We start from the raw sequence: 18043 nt of genomic DNA on the forward strand, positions 1-18043 counted from the left end.
CTAAAAGTAAAGCAAAGTGTTCATTGCAGAAAGTCTGCAAATTATATAGATTCATCTGTAAATATTTCTTTCCCCATGAACATTACCCAGAGATAGCTGGTGACATTTTGATGTTTATTCTTCTATCTTATCTATTTACTATTTTTCAGAATGAAATCATTGTATACATAGTCCCTTAAAACATTTTTTTTTCACTTCACAGACTGCCATGAGCATTTTCCCATGTCATTAAATTCCTTTTTATAACACTACTTTTAATAGCTGCACTGCATTCCTTTATATATTATTTCACCAATCCCCTATTGTTAGAGTTTTGGTTTATATCCAGTTTTTACTATTGTAAATGATGCCACACATGAAAAACCTTATATATAAATATTGTGAGCATCTTTGGTTATTGGGTATAATTACTGGTCAAAGGATATAAAATATTTTATGCATTGTAAAATGGCCCTCCAGAAAGTTTAAGCTTCTTATACTTCCACTAGCAGTACATGCTCTTAAGAGGGTATATTTCCCCACACTCTTGCTAATGTTGTATACAACATATACTTAATGCTTAATATTAATATATTAATGAATGAAATAAATATATTTAATTTTTTCCAACAAAATTATTTTCGTTTTTAGCTTGAAATTCGTTCATTACTATAAACACTAAATATCCTATGTATTTGTAAAATTAAGATATATGTAAAAAATATCCTTTCCTAGTTTTCCTATTTGGTGTTTAGACTTTTATAGGCACATCTCTCAATTTTTTTCCTTTAATTTTTTTTCCCCTTCTACCATAAGTGGTAGAAACCTGTTAGATATTTCATTTTTGCGAAAAATGTGATATTTGGATTTTCATATACTTATTCTGAAGTGTTGACAACTTATTAAAATGTTTTCAATATTATAAGACCTAAACAGATATCTTTGCAGACTGAATTTTAGCAGAGGTCTACCTGACAAACCTAAGATGTACCACAATGATAGGCATGTGGCACAGGATCAAACAAATTGAAGATCACAGTATTCTGCAAAACATACCAAACACAAAAACTGACCAGATTCTTAATCATAAGTGTCTTTTCATGTATTACCTAAATAAATTAAAATTAATGATTATAAGTCAGTTATCAGAAACACATATAAAGCTGTATTGGATTTAATTGAACTACATGTAAGATTAGAGACTTACAAGTACTGCTGTTTTGCTAATATTTTTCCAATATTAGGGGGAAACAAGTTCTAGATGTTAATACATAGACTAATAGGTATTTGTCTTTTCTCTAAGTATTGAGTTTTATATTTGTTTTATTTATTTAGCTATATATCCATTTATATATGTGTGTAAGGATGTGTTTGGGGCTTCCCTGCTGGCTCAGTCGTAAAGAATCCACCTGCCAATGCAGGAGACATGGGTTCAATCCCTGAGTTGGAAAGATTCCCTGGAGAAGGAAATGGCAACCCACTCCAATATTCTTTCCCTGGCACTCTCATAGTATAAGGAGCCTGGCAGGCTACAGTCCATGGGGTCACAAGGAGTTAGATAGGACTTAGTGACTGAACAGCAACAGGAAGAAATATGTATAAAGGTAGATATTGAAACGAGTAATATTACTTGAAAAAATCAGCAAGTCGGTGTCCGTGTGTGCATGCTAAGTCGCTTCAGTCGTGTCCAACTCTGTGCAACGCTATGGACTGCAGCCTCTCATGGGATTCTCTGTTCATGGGATTTCCCAGGCAAGAATACTGAAGTGAGTTGCCATTTCCTTCTCCATCGGATCTTCCCAACCCATTTACCCAACCTGGGACTCCTGCATTAGCAGGGGGATTCCTTTACCACTGAGCCGTTACTACTATGTGTGCATGCATGCTAAGTCGCTTCAGTCCTGTCCGACTCTGTGCGACCCCGTGGGCTGTAGCCCTCCAGGCTCCTCTGTCCATGGGATTCTCCTGGCAAGAACACTGGAGTGGGTTGCTGTGCCTTCTCCAGGGGATCGTCCCAATTTCTCTTAAGTGTCCTGCATTGGCAGGTGTGTTCTTTACCGCTAGTGCCACCTGGGAAGCCCAGAGGTTGATACTTGTTTTTAATTCTGTCTTTTTCAGTCTGTCTTATAGTGGAGAGTTGAGGAGGTGGGAAAGAGAGTAGTAGGAAGCGTAGGAAGGAAGGAGAAATTCAGTTCTCTTCCAAGGTTGAGTATATCACTCACTGAGTTGAATTGTTTGATCATGTGCAGCAACCCTTACCATTGTGGCAATAGCTATAAATTAGTCAGCTTTCAGGGAGAATTAAAAAAAGCTGCTTCTCAGAGTTTTCTTTCTTCATGCCTCACAGAATTACACCACCCTTATAATAGCTATGCAGGTTGCTAAGTGAATTAAATCAAGTTAATTATTGCTCGTGCTATTTAAGCAAAACTTAATGAAACTTGTGCACAAAAAGAAAACACAGAATCTTTGAGCCTTAAAAAAATGTTATAAATTAAAAGAGAAAGACTTTTGTTTCACTTGAGGCACTAGTGTTTGGCTGAAATGACCACCCTAGGCAAAATTTAAAATAAGAGACTTTATCTTTTAGAATCTCTTCCCAGGTTTCTTTCCTTCTGGTAACCAATGCCTTTTCATTGCCTCCAGTCTTCTTAGAGAACTGTCTGCCATCAACTTCGTCGACAGGAAACTTTGGGCAGAACTGACTTTTGGGTAAATTGAGTCGGAAAATTCAGGACTGTCCCTACAGTGTTCTGTTCCATGGCAGCCCAATCTGGGAGAAGGGAGGAATTTCATAAATAAATCCTTGGTAATATCTCACCAAGTCAGGAACTAGCATAATGGGTTACTTTCCAGGGCTTGCTGCATCTTAATAAGTACTCCCAGAAAAGTTAAAGGATGTGGAATGTTTTAGGTGTGATTCAGAGCTTTCTCTTTATCATCACTCAAATTATATCTCCTTTGTGTGTGATGTTTCACTCTGGGCCTTATTTGCCTTTTTAAACAGTGCTGTGTCTCACAGTCTCTAATCTTTTGGACTTTATAATTTATAATCTGGAAAGGCAGTTGTTTTATTTCTTTATACAAATATTTATTTCAAAGTCTTGTAAAATTACTGTGTTAGTCGGCTTGAGCTACCATAACAAAATACCATAAACTAGGCTGCTTTAACAACAGCCATTTATTTCTGACAATTCTGGAGCCTGGGAAGTCCAAGATCAAAGTGCAGGCCGACTTAGTTTCTAGGGAAAATTCTCTTCTTGGCTCATAGGTGGCCATCTTCCGGTGGTATCTGTACAGGGCAGAGAAAGTGAGAGCAAGTGCCCTGGTCTCTTCTTGTGTTTATTTTTATTTTTTATTTATTATTACCCTGGTCTCTTCTTATAAAGGCATGAATCCTATCAGGAGGATTCCAGCCTCCTGACCTCTTCTAAGGCTGTTGTTATTGTTCAGTTGCCAAGTTGTGTCTGACTCTTTGCGACCCCCATGGACTGCAGCACACAAGGCTTGCCTGTCCCTCACCATCTCCTGGAGTTTTCCCAAGTTCATGTTCATTATATCGGTGGTACCATCCAACCATCTCATCCTCCATCTCCCTCTTCTCCTTTTTCCTTCAATCTTTCCCAGCATTAGGGTTTTTTTTCCAATGAATCAGCTGTTCACATCAGGTGGCCAAAGTATTGGAGATTCAGCATCAGTCATTCCAAAGAGTATTCTGGTTGATTTCCTTTAAGATTGACTAGTTTGATCTCTCTACTTTCCAAGGGACTCCCAAAAGTCTTCTAGCTACTTACTTCCTAAAAACCTGACCTCTGACCACCATCACCGTGGGGGCATTAGGGTTTCAACCTATGAATTTGGGGAGGACATAAATATTCACTCCATAACCATTTTCCTCTAAATTCTATGACTCTGGTAAAACAACTTTTGAAAAATGATGTAACTACTAGCAGTGAGGCAATCCCACCTCACTCCAGGCATATCCCGCTATACTCTTCCCCTACCTGTGTACTATTTCTTGTATAGATTTTACCCTTGCATAAACCTCTTTGTGGGGAAAAGACTAATAAGTAGAAGTCCCTTCACTGAACATGAGTGAGCAAGATGAAGGCTGGAGAATATTAGAATCTCTTACCCTACCAGCGAAGCCATCATTAGAATTTATCTGATGATCACCTACATTTTTACTCTTTCTTGCCCTGGCTTATCTCATGTTACTGAGCCATTTGTTCAAAACCAGTAGTAGGACGAATTTTCTCTCTGAATTAAGTTTTCTTTTGTGATTGTCTAACAGTATATAAAAGAACATGAAGCTAGTTTTCTACAGTGCTTTTGTGTCAATAAAAAATAAATTCTCTTCATCAGATACCTTGATGGAAGGGTGAAAAACATATGATATGATTTTGTTAAGATTGTCTGCCAGATAAACTGTCTCAATGAATATAAAATTTTCCTTTCTTAGGAGTCTACATATAATACTTATATGAGAACATATATTAAATGTATGAAAATATTCAGGATATTAAGGATTTTACAGTATGATTTGCATATGGTAAAATAGGACTTTCTTTTTTTGCAGCACAAACATGTAACCATATGTAGTTGTCCTGCTGCTATTAGAGAATTCTGACTCTTCCTACATGATAAACATCCTTCTCTTCTATGGCTAACTGAGGGACTGGCTGATACTGTCCTCTCATTTAGTCTTAAGCAACTGCTTTGTTTGTATGGAAGCAGAGAGCAGAAAACTCAGTAAGTTAGTTCTTTATAGAACTAACTTTTTTTCTGTAGTAGAATGTGCAGATTTTATTCACTGGGATCTACAAATTCTTGAGACATAAGATTGCCAGGCCAGCTGGACAAAAAAGAACTAGGTACTAGAACCTCTGTATCACAGCTATGCAGAAATAGCTATTTCCCCGGAATCAGAACAGCCACTGAGAAACTGATTATTTTGTATAGATCAAAATCAGAGTATGTGATAAGCAATTATTAAGTGTTATATTCTTTATTTTCATCCACATAACAATCATAATCCTATCAGCTAAGTTAACATCTGCTGTTAAAAATATTTATTTAATTTAAAAAATCATCCTACCAGTTGGTTTTTGTCTTTTTTATTTTTTAATATTCTCCCCCTAACAACCCTAATGACAACAGTGACCTGACAGGTGAGGGACCTGTGGCCACTCAGGCAAGAGAAAATGGACCTTTTCTCTGAATCTCAGTGATTTCATAGTTTTCCAACCTCCTTAGTAAACACTTGTCCATCTCCTAGGTATAGCTGATTTAAAATAAAAGTATACTATTGCCCAGTGTTTTCTTGGAGTCTTTGGGTCCAGGGATTATGAAGTTAGTTAAAAATTGTTTCCAGTAATTATGTAAAGGTAAGGGATGGCTTAGAGGAGATGAATTGAAAATGATAAGAATGACTATTCTGAAAAATGGAGTCACTATTTACAAGCAGTTCGGGGATAGAAAATAATTAAGTTATAAAGATACACATTTCAAAGAATACTTTTAGGCTCAAGCATTTGGAAAAGAGGCAGAAATATAAGTATCTTAAAATTTTGACTTGGCATAAAAAATATTTATGGAAGAAACAGAAGTTCTTAAAATAAGCTGGAATTAAGCTAAGTCTTAAAGGCTCTGTAACATTGGAAAAAATGGAAATAAAGTGGTAGGGCATTCTGGAAAATAAGAATGGAATAATATATAGGAAGACGTCTGTGTTATGTGTTATGTTTAGTGTAGCTGATTCAGTTGAAACTGCACACAATATGATCTATATGGGACAGAAAATGTAGGAACATCAGAACATAATGTTTGGTTTGGGTTTGGTTCTGTAGGTAATTCTTGAAAGTAAGTATAAATACCTCTTTCATACTCTGTATGTATTCATTCTGTAGGTCCCATTGAGTCCTACAGTAGAAATGTGCATTCTAGTACTCTGGTTACTTCAGAACCATAAAACTTCAAAAAAAGCTTCAAGTCATAGTTTCTAATTTGTTTCGCCTCCTTTGCTAAGTCAAGTTAAGCATTTCTCATAAATCTTTTTTATTTTAGCACTTATTTTTGATGATCAATCTACTTGGAAAGCAGGTGGTATGAATGATACTTTGAAATACCTGAATTATATGCTAATGCTTTTATGTTTTTTATGCCCAATAGACAGAATGTGCAAATTTCATCAGAGTACTTCAACCCTATAACAAAACTCACGTTTATGTGTGTGGAACTGGAGCATTTCATCCAATATGTGGATATATTGATCTTGGAATTTACAAGGAGGTAATATTGTGAAATAGCATGAAAACAATTTACTGTAATAGCATATTATTTACTGCCTATGACATAAAATAAGTAGATTTGAATATAAAAGTTGAATCACTTTCTGTATGAACTAAGAACTTGTGTTCCCAAGCACTTTATAGATTATTACCATTTTGATTATCTGCTTTATCCACCTAATAAAAACTTCTTCTATCAAAAGTTTTTTAGTGACATGATTAAAATTAATAGTGTAAAATGTTGAACATGCTTGTTTTCTAGGCTCTATGTACAGCTTTATTTTCTCTTGAGCTTCCTATATAACTAGATCTATTTATGGTGTTGCTGTCGGTAAAAATTCGTTTCCTGTAAGACCTTGTGACAGAATGGTATCTTCTAAATAACTTAATTTTTCCCATCCAACAAATTTGACCTGTTGCATATGTTTACAATAGCAGACACTAAATACAGATAATCTTAATGATTTTCTTAAAATTGTATAGTTAGTTGTTATCATACTTGTTATCATACTGGACTTATTTCTGCCAGACCAAATTGGCATAGTGGAAATGTAGGAAGTATTAATTAGGAGTAATGCTTTCTATCTATCAATGAGCATTTCAATAAATGAGAAACATACATACTGCAATAATTAAATCAATATTAATTTGTTAGAGTGCTTTATTTGTGTCATGGCCTGTGCCAGGCACTTTACATGGATTGTGTTTTGGAATTTTGCAACACTCTTAATGAAGTGTACCTCTCAGTCCAGTTCAATCATTCAGTGGTGTCCGACTCTTTGCGACCCCATGAACCTCAGCATGCCAGGCCTCCCTGTTCATCACCAACTCCCGGAGTCCACCCAAACCCATGTCCATTGAGTCGGTGATGCCATCCAACCATCCATCTCATCCTCTGTCGTCCCCTTCTCCTCCTGCTCTCAATCTTTCCCAGCACCAGGGTCTTTTGTACCTTTATACCTTTATAACTCCCAGTTTGCAAATTAGTGAAAATGGAATCTCAGTGGAATGAAATAACATGCCTAAGATTACCCAGCTGATAAATGGTCTAGCAAGGAACTGAACCCAAGTAGTCTGTCTCTAGAGCAAGCATGCCCAGCTGAGCTTTAGAATCTGTACTCTAAAGCATTACTTTGTATGGGTTTATGTTGATGGGTTACACTGTCATCCTTATGTTTATTTATATACTTCTTGTGACTAACCACACATATTTTAAGGGTATTTGGCTGTGTGTTTGAAAGTAAAGAATGGGCTCATAGTACAGGTTTCTTTGCATTGATTTAACTGATTCAAGCAGAGATCAAACCCATAACTGTGGCTGGATAAATTTTTCTCTCTAACCAACTTGTCTAACCAGCCCAGACTTAATGGTTTGAAAGAAAAGCAACCCTGATAGTTAAATCTCTGAACCACTAGGAGACTTGGCAACTTGAATCCATCATTCTTTGTTGCTGGTGTAATGTTCTGTTGCCTGGCTTTGATGAAGGGTAATATATAACAGTGGCTCATAGCATAGGGTGTAATTATATGAGATAGCCCCACAACTTGGATATATTTTGAGGCCTGGGGCTAAAGGCCAAACTCACAACCTGCTGAGGGATGCAAATAGTGTTCTTTAACTCCTAAAAGTGGAAAGTACTGAAAAGGAATTTAGAAGGAGCTAATTACTTAGCTTGAAACTGTCAAAAAGCCCTGGGGCCGTCAAACTTACAGGTTCTGTGAATGGGAGCTTATAGGTGAACAGGGGTATTGAGCCTTGTGAATTTCTCACTAGTCTGGAAGACAGGTAATTATATGGCAACACTGCCTGAAGACTGTCCACTTCTGAAATGAATTATTAGTCCCAGGATTCACTGTCCAGCTCAGAGGGAAGGCACGACATTCTGAAATAGATAAGGTTGCTTCTAAGATGACTTGGAAGAGGGAATAGTAACACAGAGATGGAGGAGAGAAGTGTGTAGAGCCCCCCTCCTTGGGGGACACTCTTTTGTGTTGGGGGCAACAAGAAGAAAGAGGAAACAACTGAAATGAATTCCAGATTTCTATCTTTGGCAGTGAGCTGGAGAATAGTGTTATTTATCGAGGTGAGACAAGTTACAAATTTGTGGGGAAAATGGTTAGTTTTATACATTCTGCTTTTGAGAAATGCTCTGTAGGTCATGCCAAGTGGGCAGTTGGATCTGGATTTCAGGATAGAAGTCAGGGCTGTTGACAACAACTGAGAATTTGAACATGGGGAGCCAGAGTTTGAATTATGGCCCCGGTCATTTACCAGCTCCATGGCCTTCTGCATATACTTTCTAAGCTTCTGTTTATTCAGCAAAAGGATGATGATAGTAATAGTAACTCACAGAGTTATTTTAAGAATAAAATGAGAAAACGATTGCATGGGCTTTGGCATATCACTTCTCCATTCTGGGCTCTTAATACTCAGCTGTATTAGGCAACAAGAACACAGAAAGGTAAAAAGGCAAGTATTTGCAAAGTATGTATATAAACTTTATTTAAAAATAATGTCTGCCATCTATCTATCCACAGTACTGGGGGTGCCTGATAGTTTTTTAATGGTTAGCTTGGGAGCATGTTCTTTCCTCTGGAATCTCCCTTTGCTACTGCAAACCTCATATTAAATATTAATAGTGTTCATAATTAATATGATATTAACAATAACTTTGCCTAGTTGTTGTGATGATTAAAATTTCCCATTCTTATCTTCTTCTGTCTTCCCTTCAACAGTATTTCTCTGTGTGTAGTTTGGACAGGTGCTTTTTGTGTAATGAATTAGGTGGGGCCAATCTTATAAAATTAAACTTGTCTCAAAAGTTAAAATGTCATGTAATTCAGTTTATCTCGGGAAGTCCATTGTGTCAGCCTTTATTTTTGACATCGTTTTCCTGTTGGTGTCCCTGACTGCAGCCAAGGAAGCCTGCTTTCCTGCTCTCTCCTTCTCCAGGAGACTGTAAGGCAGGCCTTGTCCTTAGCCTCCACAGATAACAGTTTTATGGGCTTATCTTGAGAATTTCATGAAATATTACATTTTGACAACAGGAGTCTGTACAGTTATAAGGATTTATCTAGGACTTTGCATCAACTATGACATTGTCCCAGATACTTTCTTAGGTTTTCTTTTTGAGCTTTTTACGATAATCTGCTGGCACACCAGAATTCAGTTTACTTTTTCCCTTTACAGCGTCCCATTATAGGCTTTAGAGTCAACAGTTCTGTTTGACCTGTGGAGAATAATGTGCCCTTAATGATATTTAAACATTCTTAAGGGCTGTGATCTGTAGGTGTTTTTTCCTGACATATCTATAGCCCCATCCACAGTTGGGAAACATGCCCTAAAAGTGTTCTCATTGGACTTTTTTCATGCCTAGGCGCCACTATCACAACTTATCATTAGCTGAACTGTTCTAACTAAACATACTTGAGCTTGATCATGTTACATGGTCATGGTGAGTCTATAAATTAATTTCAGCACATTTTTAAATCCGTGAATTTGAAATCCTGAGATTAGATTTGTTAAGAGCATGAACTTTGGAGACAGCCCTGAGTTCAAGCTCCTCTTCTGCATCTTATTCATTATGTGATGCTGAACAAGATCCTTCTCCCTTTTACTCTCAATATTCCTCTTGTAAAGCTGGAATTCATAAAGTAGCCACATCTTTACATTTATGGTGACGATTCAGTGAGATAATGTACATGAAATTCCTGCTCATGATTAGTATGTATTAACTGTTAAATACCATCACTCTTAGTATTAAAGCTTATTTTCTTAAAACTATTAAATAGCAATTGTTAATCATGCTATTTAAATTAGTATTGCTATTTTTTAATAAGGCAGTAGTTACTATTAGTACTGTTTAAAAGAAAAAGATGTGAAATGTCACATCATACAAGAATAATAATCCAAATAATCAATTTTTTCTCCCCCTTTTGCTTCTTTGCCTGCTTTCTAGATAAGCGGCACTGAATGATTCCTTTTAATTGCATGTGTGTTCTGATATAACTCTGTCGACATGCCATCTAGAGAGAATGTCAGAAATGCTGAATTTCACTAGCGCATTTGCAGGCTGAATCATCAGTCTTTTTGCTGGATGCAGTGTTGTCATTGTTATGAAACACTCAAACTCATGGGGCCATATTTATTATACATTCATATTTTTCTTGGAAAGTTCAACTTAAGATGTTTTTTTTTTTTTTTTTCCCCTGAATATTAGAAGTCTGCCAATGCCATTCTGTCTGTGGCCACTATTATAAAAATAAATGTTTCTGCCAAAATAACTGTGTGGCTTTAATGTGCATAGTGTTTTCATAATAGTGAAAATACTACATTGGAATTTTTTTTGCCCACATGTATCAATAGCTCTGAAAATAAACTGCCTGCCTTACAACACTTTTATGTCACTAAAATTACAAAGTATCATAAGGCTTAAGTAATATGGTATAGTTGCAGATGCTTAGGTAGATAGACCATCATAGTTCTGAAAGTATGATTAATAAATTTATTTCTTAGAGGAGGAAACTGGCTTATTAGACTCAGTAAATTAGTTATTAGGCTTCAGATATAGGATTGCTTGATAGTGACTTTGATGATGATAGTGGTCCAGGCTAAATGAATTGATGAAGGCATTGAAAAATTCATTCATTATTATAATTACTACTTAGGGCAAATGGAGACCAAAACATGGGAACTGAGTCTTGCCAGAAATAATATTTGTGGAAGAATTAAGAAGCATAGCTTGATGGGCATGCTATATGCTCAGTTTTTGTTGAATTAATGAGTTAGAATTTAGTTCTTATCTCCTATGTTCTTACTGATTCTGATATTTAAAAAAAAAAATCACTCTTCTGTTAATATTTCTCTTAACAGGAAGTTATTTTCAAACTAGACACACACCATTTGGAGTCTGGCAGACTGAAATGTCCCTTTGATCCTCAGCAGCCTTTTGCTTCAGTAATGACAGGTAAGAGCAGCAAAGGATATTTCTTGGTTTTAGGTGTTTTTCTAAAAAGGTGTGTGTAGATTCAACCACACTGTCTTAGTGAGTTAAAGATTATTTTGGATTAATCATCCACTGACTGTTTGATGGTAGTTTTTTAGTGTCACATCTCTCTGTACTTAGCTCCTTATCCATAAAGTGAGTCTCCAGTAATCCTTAATGTCTGCACAGTTACATTTTAAATGAACTTCAGGTTGAAAAGGCTGAAATGTGTTTAATGCAAAAGACATTCATATGTGCTATAATTTTGCATATAGACAACTCAGATTTTCTTATATTTAGCTTATATGCCCCTATTTGGTTCATTATGGCAGTTAAATTTAGCAATTCCTTGAACATAATATATTACAAAATATTGAAGATTTGAGTGGGAGAAGTAATAATAAGATGTAAGTGGATAAATTAATAAAACAAATAAATCAAACTATGGAACACAAACAATAGAATGTTGTAACTCCTCTCCCCTCAATTTCACCATAACCTGATTGAATTAATAGAAATGTGACATTTTAGCTGGCACATTCAGTTTTCTCTTGCTTGCATACATCATAAATTCTCTTATAGAAGGAACATTGTGTTTAAAGAAGGTAGTACTGTGTGGTCTGAAGTCTTTTCTGAGGAATGTCGACATGACCTCCGACCTCTAAGTTTCAGCCATTTTAAGGACTGCTTTTGTCTTGGTTTTGTTCATGACTTTAGTCTCTTTTTATTTAACTTGTCCATCAGGTGTTTGAATAGACTATCAAGAGTGACACATCATGACATTTTAATTTTCACCTTGTGAGAACCAGTGCTCTTCTTTGAAGTGAAAGTGTGTGTGTTTTGAAAATTATGTGACTAATGTTCAGTCATTATCCTCAGAAAATGAGGTCGATGATTTGTGACTCTGATCTGTCAAATGGAGTTGACACACCTTTAACAATAGACTGTAGACATTGGTGACTCCTGAACCCCTAAGTAATTTAAATACAAAGAAGACGCTTTTAAAACCTGGATATAGAGATCCAACTTTTATGTTGAAATATACATTTTTTTTCCTGGCAAAATGAATGTTTGCAGTTTTATGTTTCAAATTAATGGTGTATTTCCTTTATGTCTCTACTGATGCTGTTATTTGGTTCTTCTATTTTTAAAAATTTGCTCCACAATGAAATATTGTCTTGCACCATATGTTTTTAAGAGATGGAATCAGTAAGATGTCTACATTTACTTTATATAACTGGGAACTTCCCTGGTGGTCCAGTGGTACCACTCTGCCTTTCTATTGCAGAGGGCATAGGTTCAATTCCTGGTCAGGGAATAAGATCCCATATGTTGCACTGTGTGCCCCCCCCCCTCCCCCGAAAAAATAGTTGTACTTTACATGACTGGATTTCTCTCTTTTATGTGCATGTGTGTGTGTGTTCCCCCTGCCCCCACCTTTGGAAGTTGACTATTGTCATGAATAGTTAGGTTGGTTGTCTCACACTGTTCACTAAAAGTCTTATTTCAGTGGATGTAATTGGAGGATTTTTTAAAATATCTGAATCACTTATTTATGCAAAGGCAGAATTTTAAAGATATGTTTCTGAGAAAATTGAATTTTAGTGATTGTAGTTGTTCTTATATTGGCTTTAAAAAATCTAAATGCTCTGTAGAGATTTAGCTATTTTTTAAAATTTTAGTCTATTAAGTGTAACTCAAAGTAGTTGAATATAAAGATTTCTTGAAACAGAGGCTTAGCTCTCAAAGGGGCAACATGTTCTACTGTGGGGACTGCATTCTTGCTGCCATACCCCGCTTCTAACAATGTGCTAACTTGCATCAGGAACGTGGACCACCACTCCCATTTCCCCTCTCTTGCCCCTTATGTCCTTTTCTTTCCCCTTCTCCCACCTGTCTCCCTTCTGTCCTTTCTTCCTCTCCTCTCCCTCATCGTAAACTCCTCTGCCCTCTCTTCCTCATTCTTTCCACCCTCCTCCTCCTTCCCCACCTCTCTCTGCCTCTGGCACCCCCGTCTCTTCTCTTCTCTCTCTCCTGTCTCTGGTAAGGCATGGATATTTACTTTACACAAATAACAGGACAAAGAAGCTTGGTATGTGGTAATGGCCACATCTTTCCCTTTTCAGAAATTCCTGTTTATCAGAACTATTAGAAACATGATTAGCTACAAGGAATGCAACATGTTATAATTACAAAGTATGACTTCAGTGCTGAAAGCTCCCTTTCAGCAGAGGTTAGGCAAAGAAAAGTTGTGGTCACTGAGGTTGTGTCGGTTAAGTAAATACTAATTACACAATCCATTCCTCGTTATGGCGTTTACTTTTTAATTTTTTTTATGTGTGTTGTTACAAAGAGGGACTCCTAATTATGACATATCTTTGAATTATTTGTGAGGAAAGGGAAAGAAGAGGAGCTCCTCCATAACAGAAGCTAAATGCATGTGCAATTATTAATTCAGGAGACTTTGGCCTTTTTTATATTCAAGTATTTGTAATCAGCTTACCAAAGTTTATTGAGTTATTTTTTCTTCAGCTGAGCAGATTTTTCAAAATCTGAAGGGGAAATTTACAAGTCCTGTGTATTCCTCTCTCCCTTGCAGATGAGTACCTCTACTCTGGAACAGCTTCTGATTTCCTTGGCAAGGATACTGCGTTCACGCGGTCCCTTGGGCCTACTCATGACCACCATTACATCAGAACTGACATTTCAGAGCACCACTGGCTCAATGGTTAGTGATTTTTGCACTTTTGATTTTTTTTGCCTTTGCTTTTGGGTAGATAAGAAACTCAGGATTATTCATTCAGATGTGTTTTGGAAGTTATTTAGCTCAATATATAAAATACATTTGAAAGAGTTCCTCACTGTGTTAGACAGATCTCCAGGACTTGTTGCGTATATAATAATAATAATAATAATAATAATAGCTGACGTTTATTGTGCTGTGGTCCTTGACATTGTTCCATACTCTACTTGATTTTTTAAAATATTCACAATGTTTTAGTGTGAGGGATGTGTTATTATTGTTATGTGCTTTTTAAAGACGAATAAACTGACGTAGAAAGAAGTTGAGTAATTTGGTCAAGATCTTAGAACTTGTCAGTTGCTGAGCTGGAGTTCAAGTTGGCAGTCTTTCTCCTATAGCCTGTTTTTTAATGACTAAGCCAAATACTGTCTATGAACATAATAGAAAGGGGTTAGATTGTAATGCTGACTTCTTTTGCTTAAAAAAAATAATTTTTCTTTTGGTTAAAACATGTCTCTCCAAAATTTTAAGCATATTGATATTAATTTGATTACTTTTGTGTTTAAGGTCATACAGCATTTAGAGTTTTTAACAACAAAAAACACCTCCTAAATGAATTTATTTAATGGAAGGAATGGTGAAAGCCCCGCCCCCCCCCCCCCCCCCTTTTTTTTTTCCTTTTGCCTTACTGCCTTCCAACAGGTCAGGTTTTTATCATGATTTTCTACAGTTTTCTAGTTAACATAGGAACTTATTTCACCATATAGCAGAATAACACCACCATTTAAGCAGGCACACAGCATTTCCCATTCCAACTAAAACCCATAAATATTAGGTTTTAGTGGAGGAGGACTGGGTAGAGATTTCCTTGGGGCTATCTCTGTATCTCTCAGTATCATTCAAGCAGTGACAATATAAACAAAAGGGAAAAACACTTTTAAAACATTTCTTTAGTCAAAACCTCCAGATCCATTTGTTTACACAACAATGTGATCCATTGACCAAGAGAGAACCCTATTAATAGAGTAAACAAACTTAGAATATCCCCAACTAAGTGATAACTGTTAACTTCTTAACACTTGTGCAAAGCAGGACCATATCCTTGACTATTGTGAGGTTTTTGTGGCAATAACTTGGTTTGAGAATGACTTCATAGATTTTACCAGAAGAAAAGCTTAGTTATCTGTTCAGGTAACAAAATAGTATGGCTTTAAAGTGAAGTATAAATTGTATTTCCCAGTCTTGGGATGGCAAATGTAATCATATTGCCACTCATTTAAGAGATTATTCGATTTTTTTCCTTACCAGTGGCATGTCCAGTAGAAGACAGCAGTATTGCTAAGACAATAAATGTGAGAAATATGTATTCAGCTTTTATTTGTCTAGCATGCTGTTCTTAGTACTATGAGAAGAGAATTACAAAGTAAGAAACTTGTGTTGGTTTAACTTGTTATTGATGAGCAGCTTTTACGGTCCTATGATATACTGAATGCGGTTCAGCCCATTGGGCCTGCAGGGATTATAGGGGAAGGTTGCCAGCCTCCTGGATGATGAATGCCCAAAAAGCATCAGAAGAGATGGTTGATGGGGCTGAAAAGCTGTGAATGTTTTCCTGAAACTATTGTGAAGTTATATATTATTTAATTTTTTATTTCAGTTTTTTATTTTATTGAAGTATAATTGATTTACAGTGTTGCATTAATTTATGCTATATAGCAAAATGAATCAGATATATTCAATACAGCTATTGAATATAGCTCTCCGTGCTATATAGTTGGAATTTGTTGTTTATCCATCCTATTTATACTGGTTTGCATCTCCTAATCCCTGACTCCCAGTCCTTTCATCCCCCACCCCTCTTGCCCTTGGCAACCTGTTCTCTATGTCTGTGAATCTGTTTCTGTTTCACAGATTTGTTCATTTGTGTCGTATTTTAGATTCCACATATAAGTGATATCATATGGTATTTGTCTTTCTCTTTCTGACTTATTTTGCTTCATATAATAATCTGTAGTTCCATCCATAATGCTGCAAATGACATTATTTCTTTTTTTTTTTTATGGCTGAATATTATCCCATTGTATATAAATATACCACATCTTCTTTATTTTCTTTATCCATTCATCTGTTGATGGGTTTAATTCTTTTTCTGTGTGTCTTTTTTTTAAGGTATAATTGACAAATAACATTTCACTAGTTTCAGGTGTATTACATAATAGTTGATAACTTGTATAAATTGTAAAATGATCACCATAATAAATCTAGCTAGCTTCTGTCAACACCTATAGAGAATTTTCCTTCTTGTGATGAGAACTTAAGATTTACTCTTAGCAACTTTCAAAAGAAAAAGATTTACTCTTAGCAACTTTCAAATATTCAATAAACTTATTAATTATGGTCTTCATGATGTACGTTACATCTCCAAAAGTTACTTATTTTATAACTGGGAAGTTGTATCTTTTGGACTCCCTTTACTAATTCCCTAATCTTAACCAGAGAATCAGATCTTTGTTTTTTATAGAGATAACTGATAATTTACAGTAAGGGAAGTAAGGAGGAGGACAGAAAGAGAAGGTCCATTACACCAAAGATAGTAAAATGAGGTTGGAACAGAACAAAAGTGGTGGCAATGGAGGTGGATGTGGGAATATACAGCAACAAATAATTGAAATAGAAGCTATTGTTTGGGGATAGAGGAAACCAAGGATATGAACAAGAATGCAAGAGATTTGGGGTACTGGAAGTCAGTGGAAAGGAAGTAATTGGAAGGAGAAAGTAGAAGTCTCACTGAATTGAATGCAGGAAACTGATGAAGAATTAGAATTACCATTTATACTTGTAGAATGTTTAAGGCAGATTTCTTTGTCCTTGTTGTTGTTCAATTGCTCAGTTGTGACTGACTCTTTGTGACCCCATGCACTGCGGCACACCAGGCTTCCCTCTCCTTCACCATCTCCCTGAGCTTGCCCAAACTCATGTCCATTGAGTCAGTGATGCCATCCAACCATCTCATCCTCTGTTGTCCCCTTCTTCTCCTGCCTTCAATCTTTCCCAGCATCAAGGTCTTTTCAAATGAGTCAGTTTTTCATATCAGGTGGCCAAAATATTGGAATTTCAGCTTCAGCATCAGCCCTTTCAATGAATATTCAGGGTTGTTTCCTTTAGGACTGATTGGTTTGATCTCCTTGCAATCCAAGGGACTCTCAAGAGTCTTCTCCAAAACCACAGTTAGAAAGCATCAATTCTTCGGTGCTCAGCCTTTTTATTGGAGAAGGCAATGGCAACCCACTCCAATACTCTTGCCTGGAAAATTCATGGATGGAGGGGCCTGGTAGGCTGCAGTCCATGGGGTCGCAAAGAGTTGCATACTGAGTGACTTCACTTTCACTTTTCACTTTCATGCATTGGAGAAGGAAATGGCAGCCCACTCCAGTGTTCTTGCCTGGAGAATCCCAGGGACGGCAGAGCCTGGTGGGCTGCTGTTTATGGGGTCGCACAGAGTTGGACACGACTGAAGCGATTTAGCAGCAGCAGCAGCCTTTTTATGGTCCAAACTCACAACTGTACATGACTACTGTGAAAACAATAGCTTTGACTACATGGCCCTTGGTTGGCAAAGTAATGTCTTCGCTTTTTAATATGCTGTCTAGGTTTGTCATAGCTTTTCTTCAAGGAGCAAGCATCTTTTAATTTCAAGCATCTTTTGATTTTCATAATAAGAGGGATGGCATAACCTAGTCTGCCCTGGACATTTCCAGTTCACCCCTGATGTTCTGTAACCCTGAGGTGTCCGAGTTTAGACACAAATTACAGCTCTGTTTCTGTGTAACTTAATTACCGAAGTTTGAATCTTGACCATCACTTATTTGTGACTTTGGTCAAACCTTTCTGAGCATTTAAATTTTTTGTCTAAAAATTTGGCATAAATTCTCTGGGGAATTCTCTGGCAGCCCAGCGCTTTCACTGCTGAGGGCCCAAATTCAATCCCTGGCCAGGAAACTAAGATCTCACATGCTACGTAGTACAGCCAAAATAAATAAATAATA

At 36.5% G+C, this 18043-nt stretch overlaps 1 protein-coding gene across 3 annotated transcripts in view; it reads left to right on the forward strand.

Moving 5' to 3' along the window:
* The window catches only part of SEMA3D (semaphorin 3D), a 218896-nt gene that overhangs the window by 129283 nt on the left and 71570 nt on the right, over window positions 1-18043 (forward strand). For all 3 annotated transcript variants that reach the window (XM_061165129.1, XM_061165127.1, XM_061165128.1), the window contains 3 exons: window positions 6151-6270; window positions 11143-11236; window positions 13854-13982. In XM_061165129.1, the coding sequence (XP_061021112.1) occupies window positions 6151-6270; window positions 11143-11236; window positions 13854-13982 (343 nt within the window). The remainder of the gene's footprint in view (window positions 1-6150; window positions 6271-11142; window positions 11237-13853; window positions 13983-18043) is intronic.

The sequence above is a fragment of the Dama dama genome, chromosome 18, assembly GCF_033118175.1.
Source record: "Dama dama isolate Ldn47 chromosome 18, ASM3311817v1, whole genome shotgun sequence".
NCBI classification, from domain to species: domain Eukaryota; kingdom Metazoa; phylum Chordata; class Mammalia; order Artiodactyla; family Cervidae; genus Dama; species Dama dama.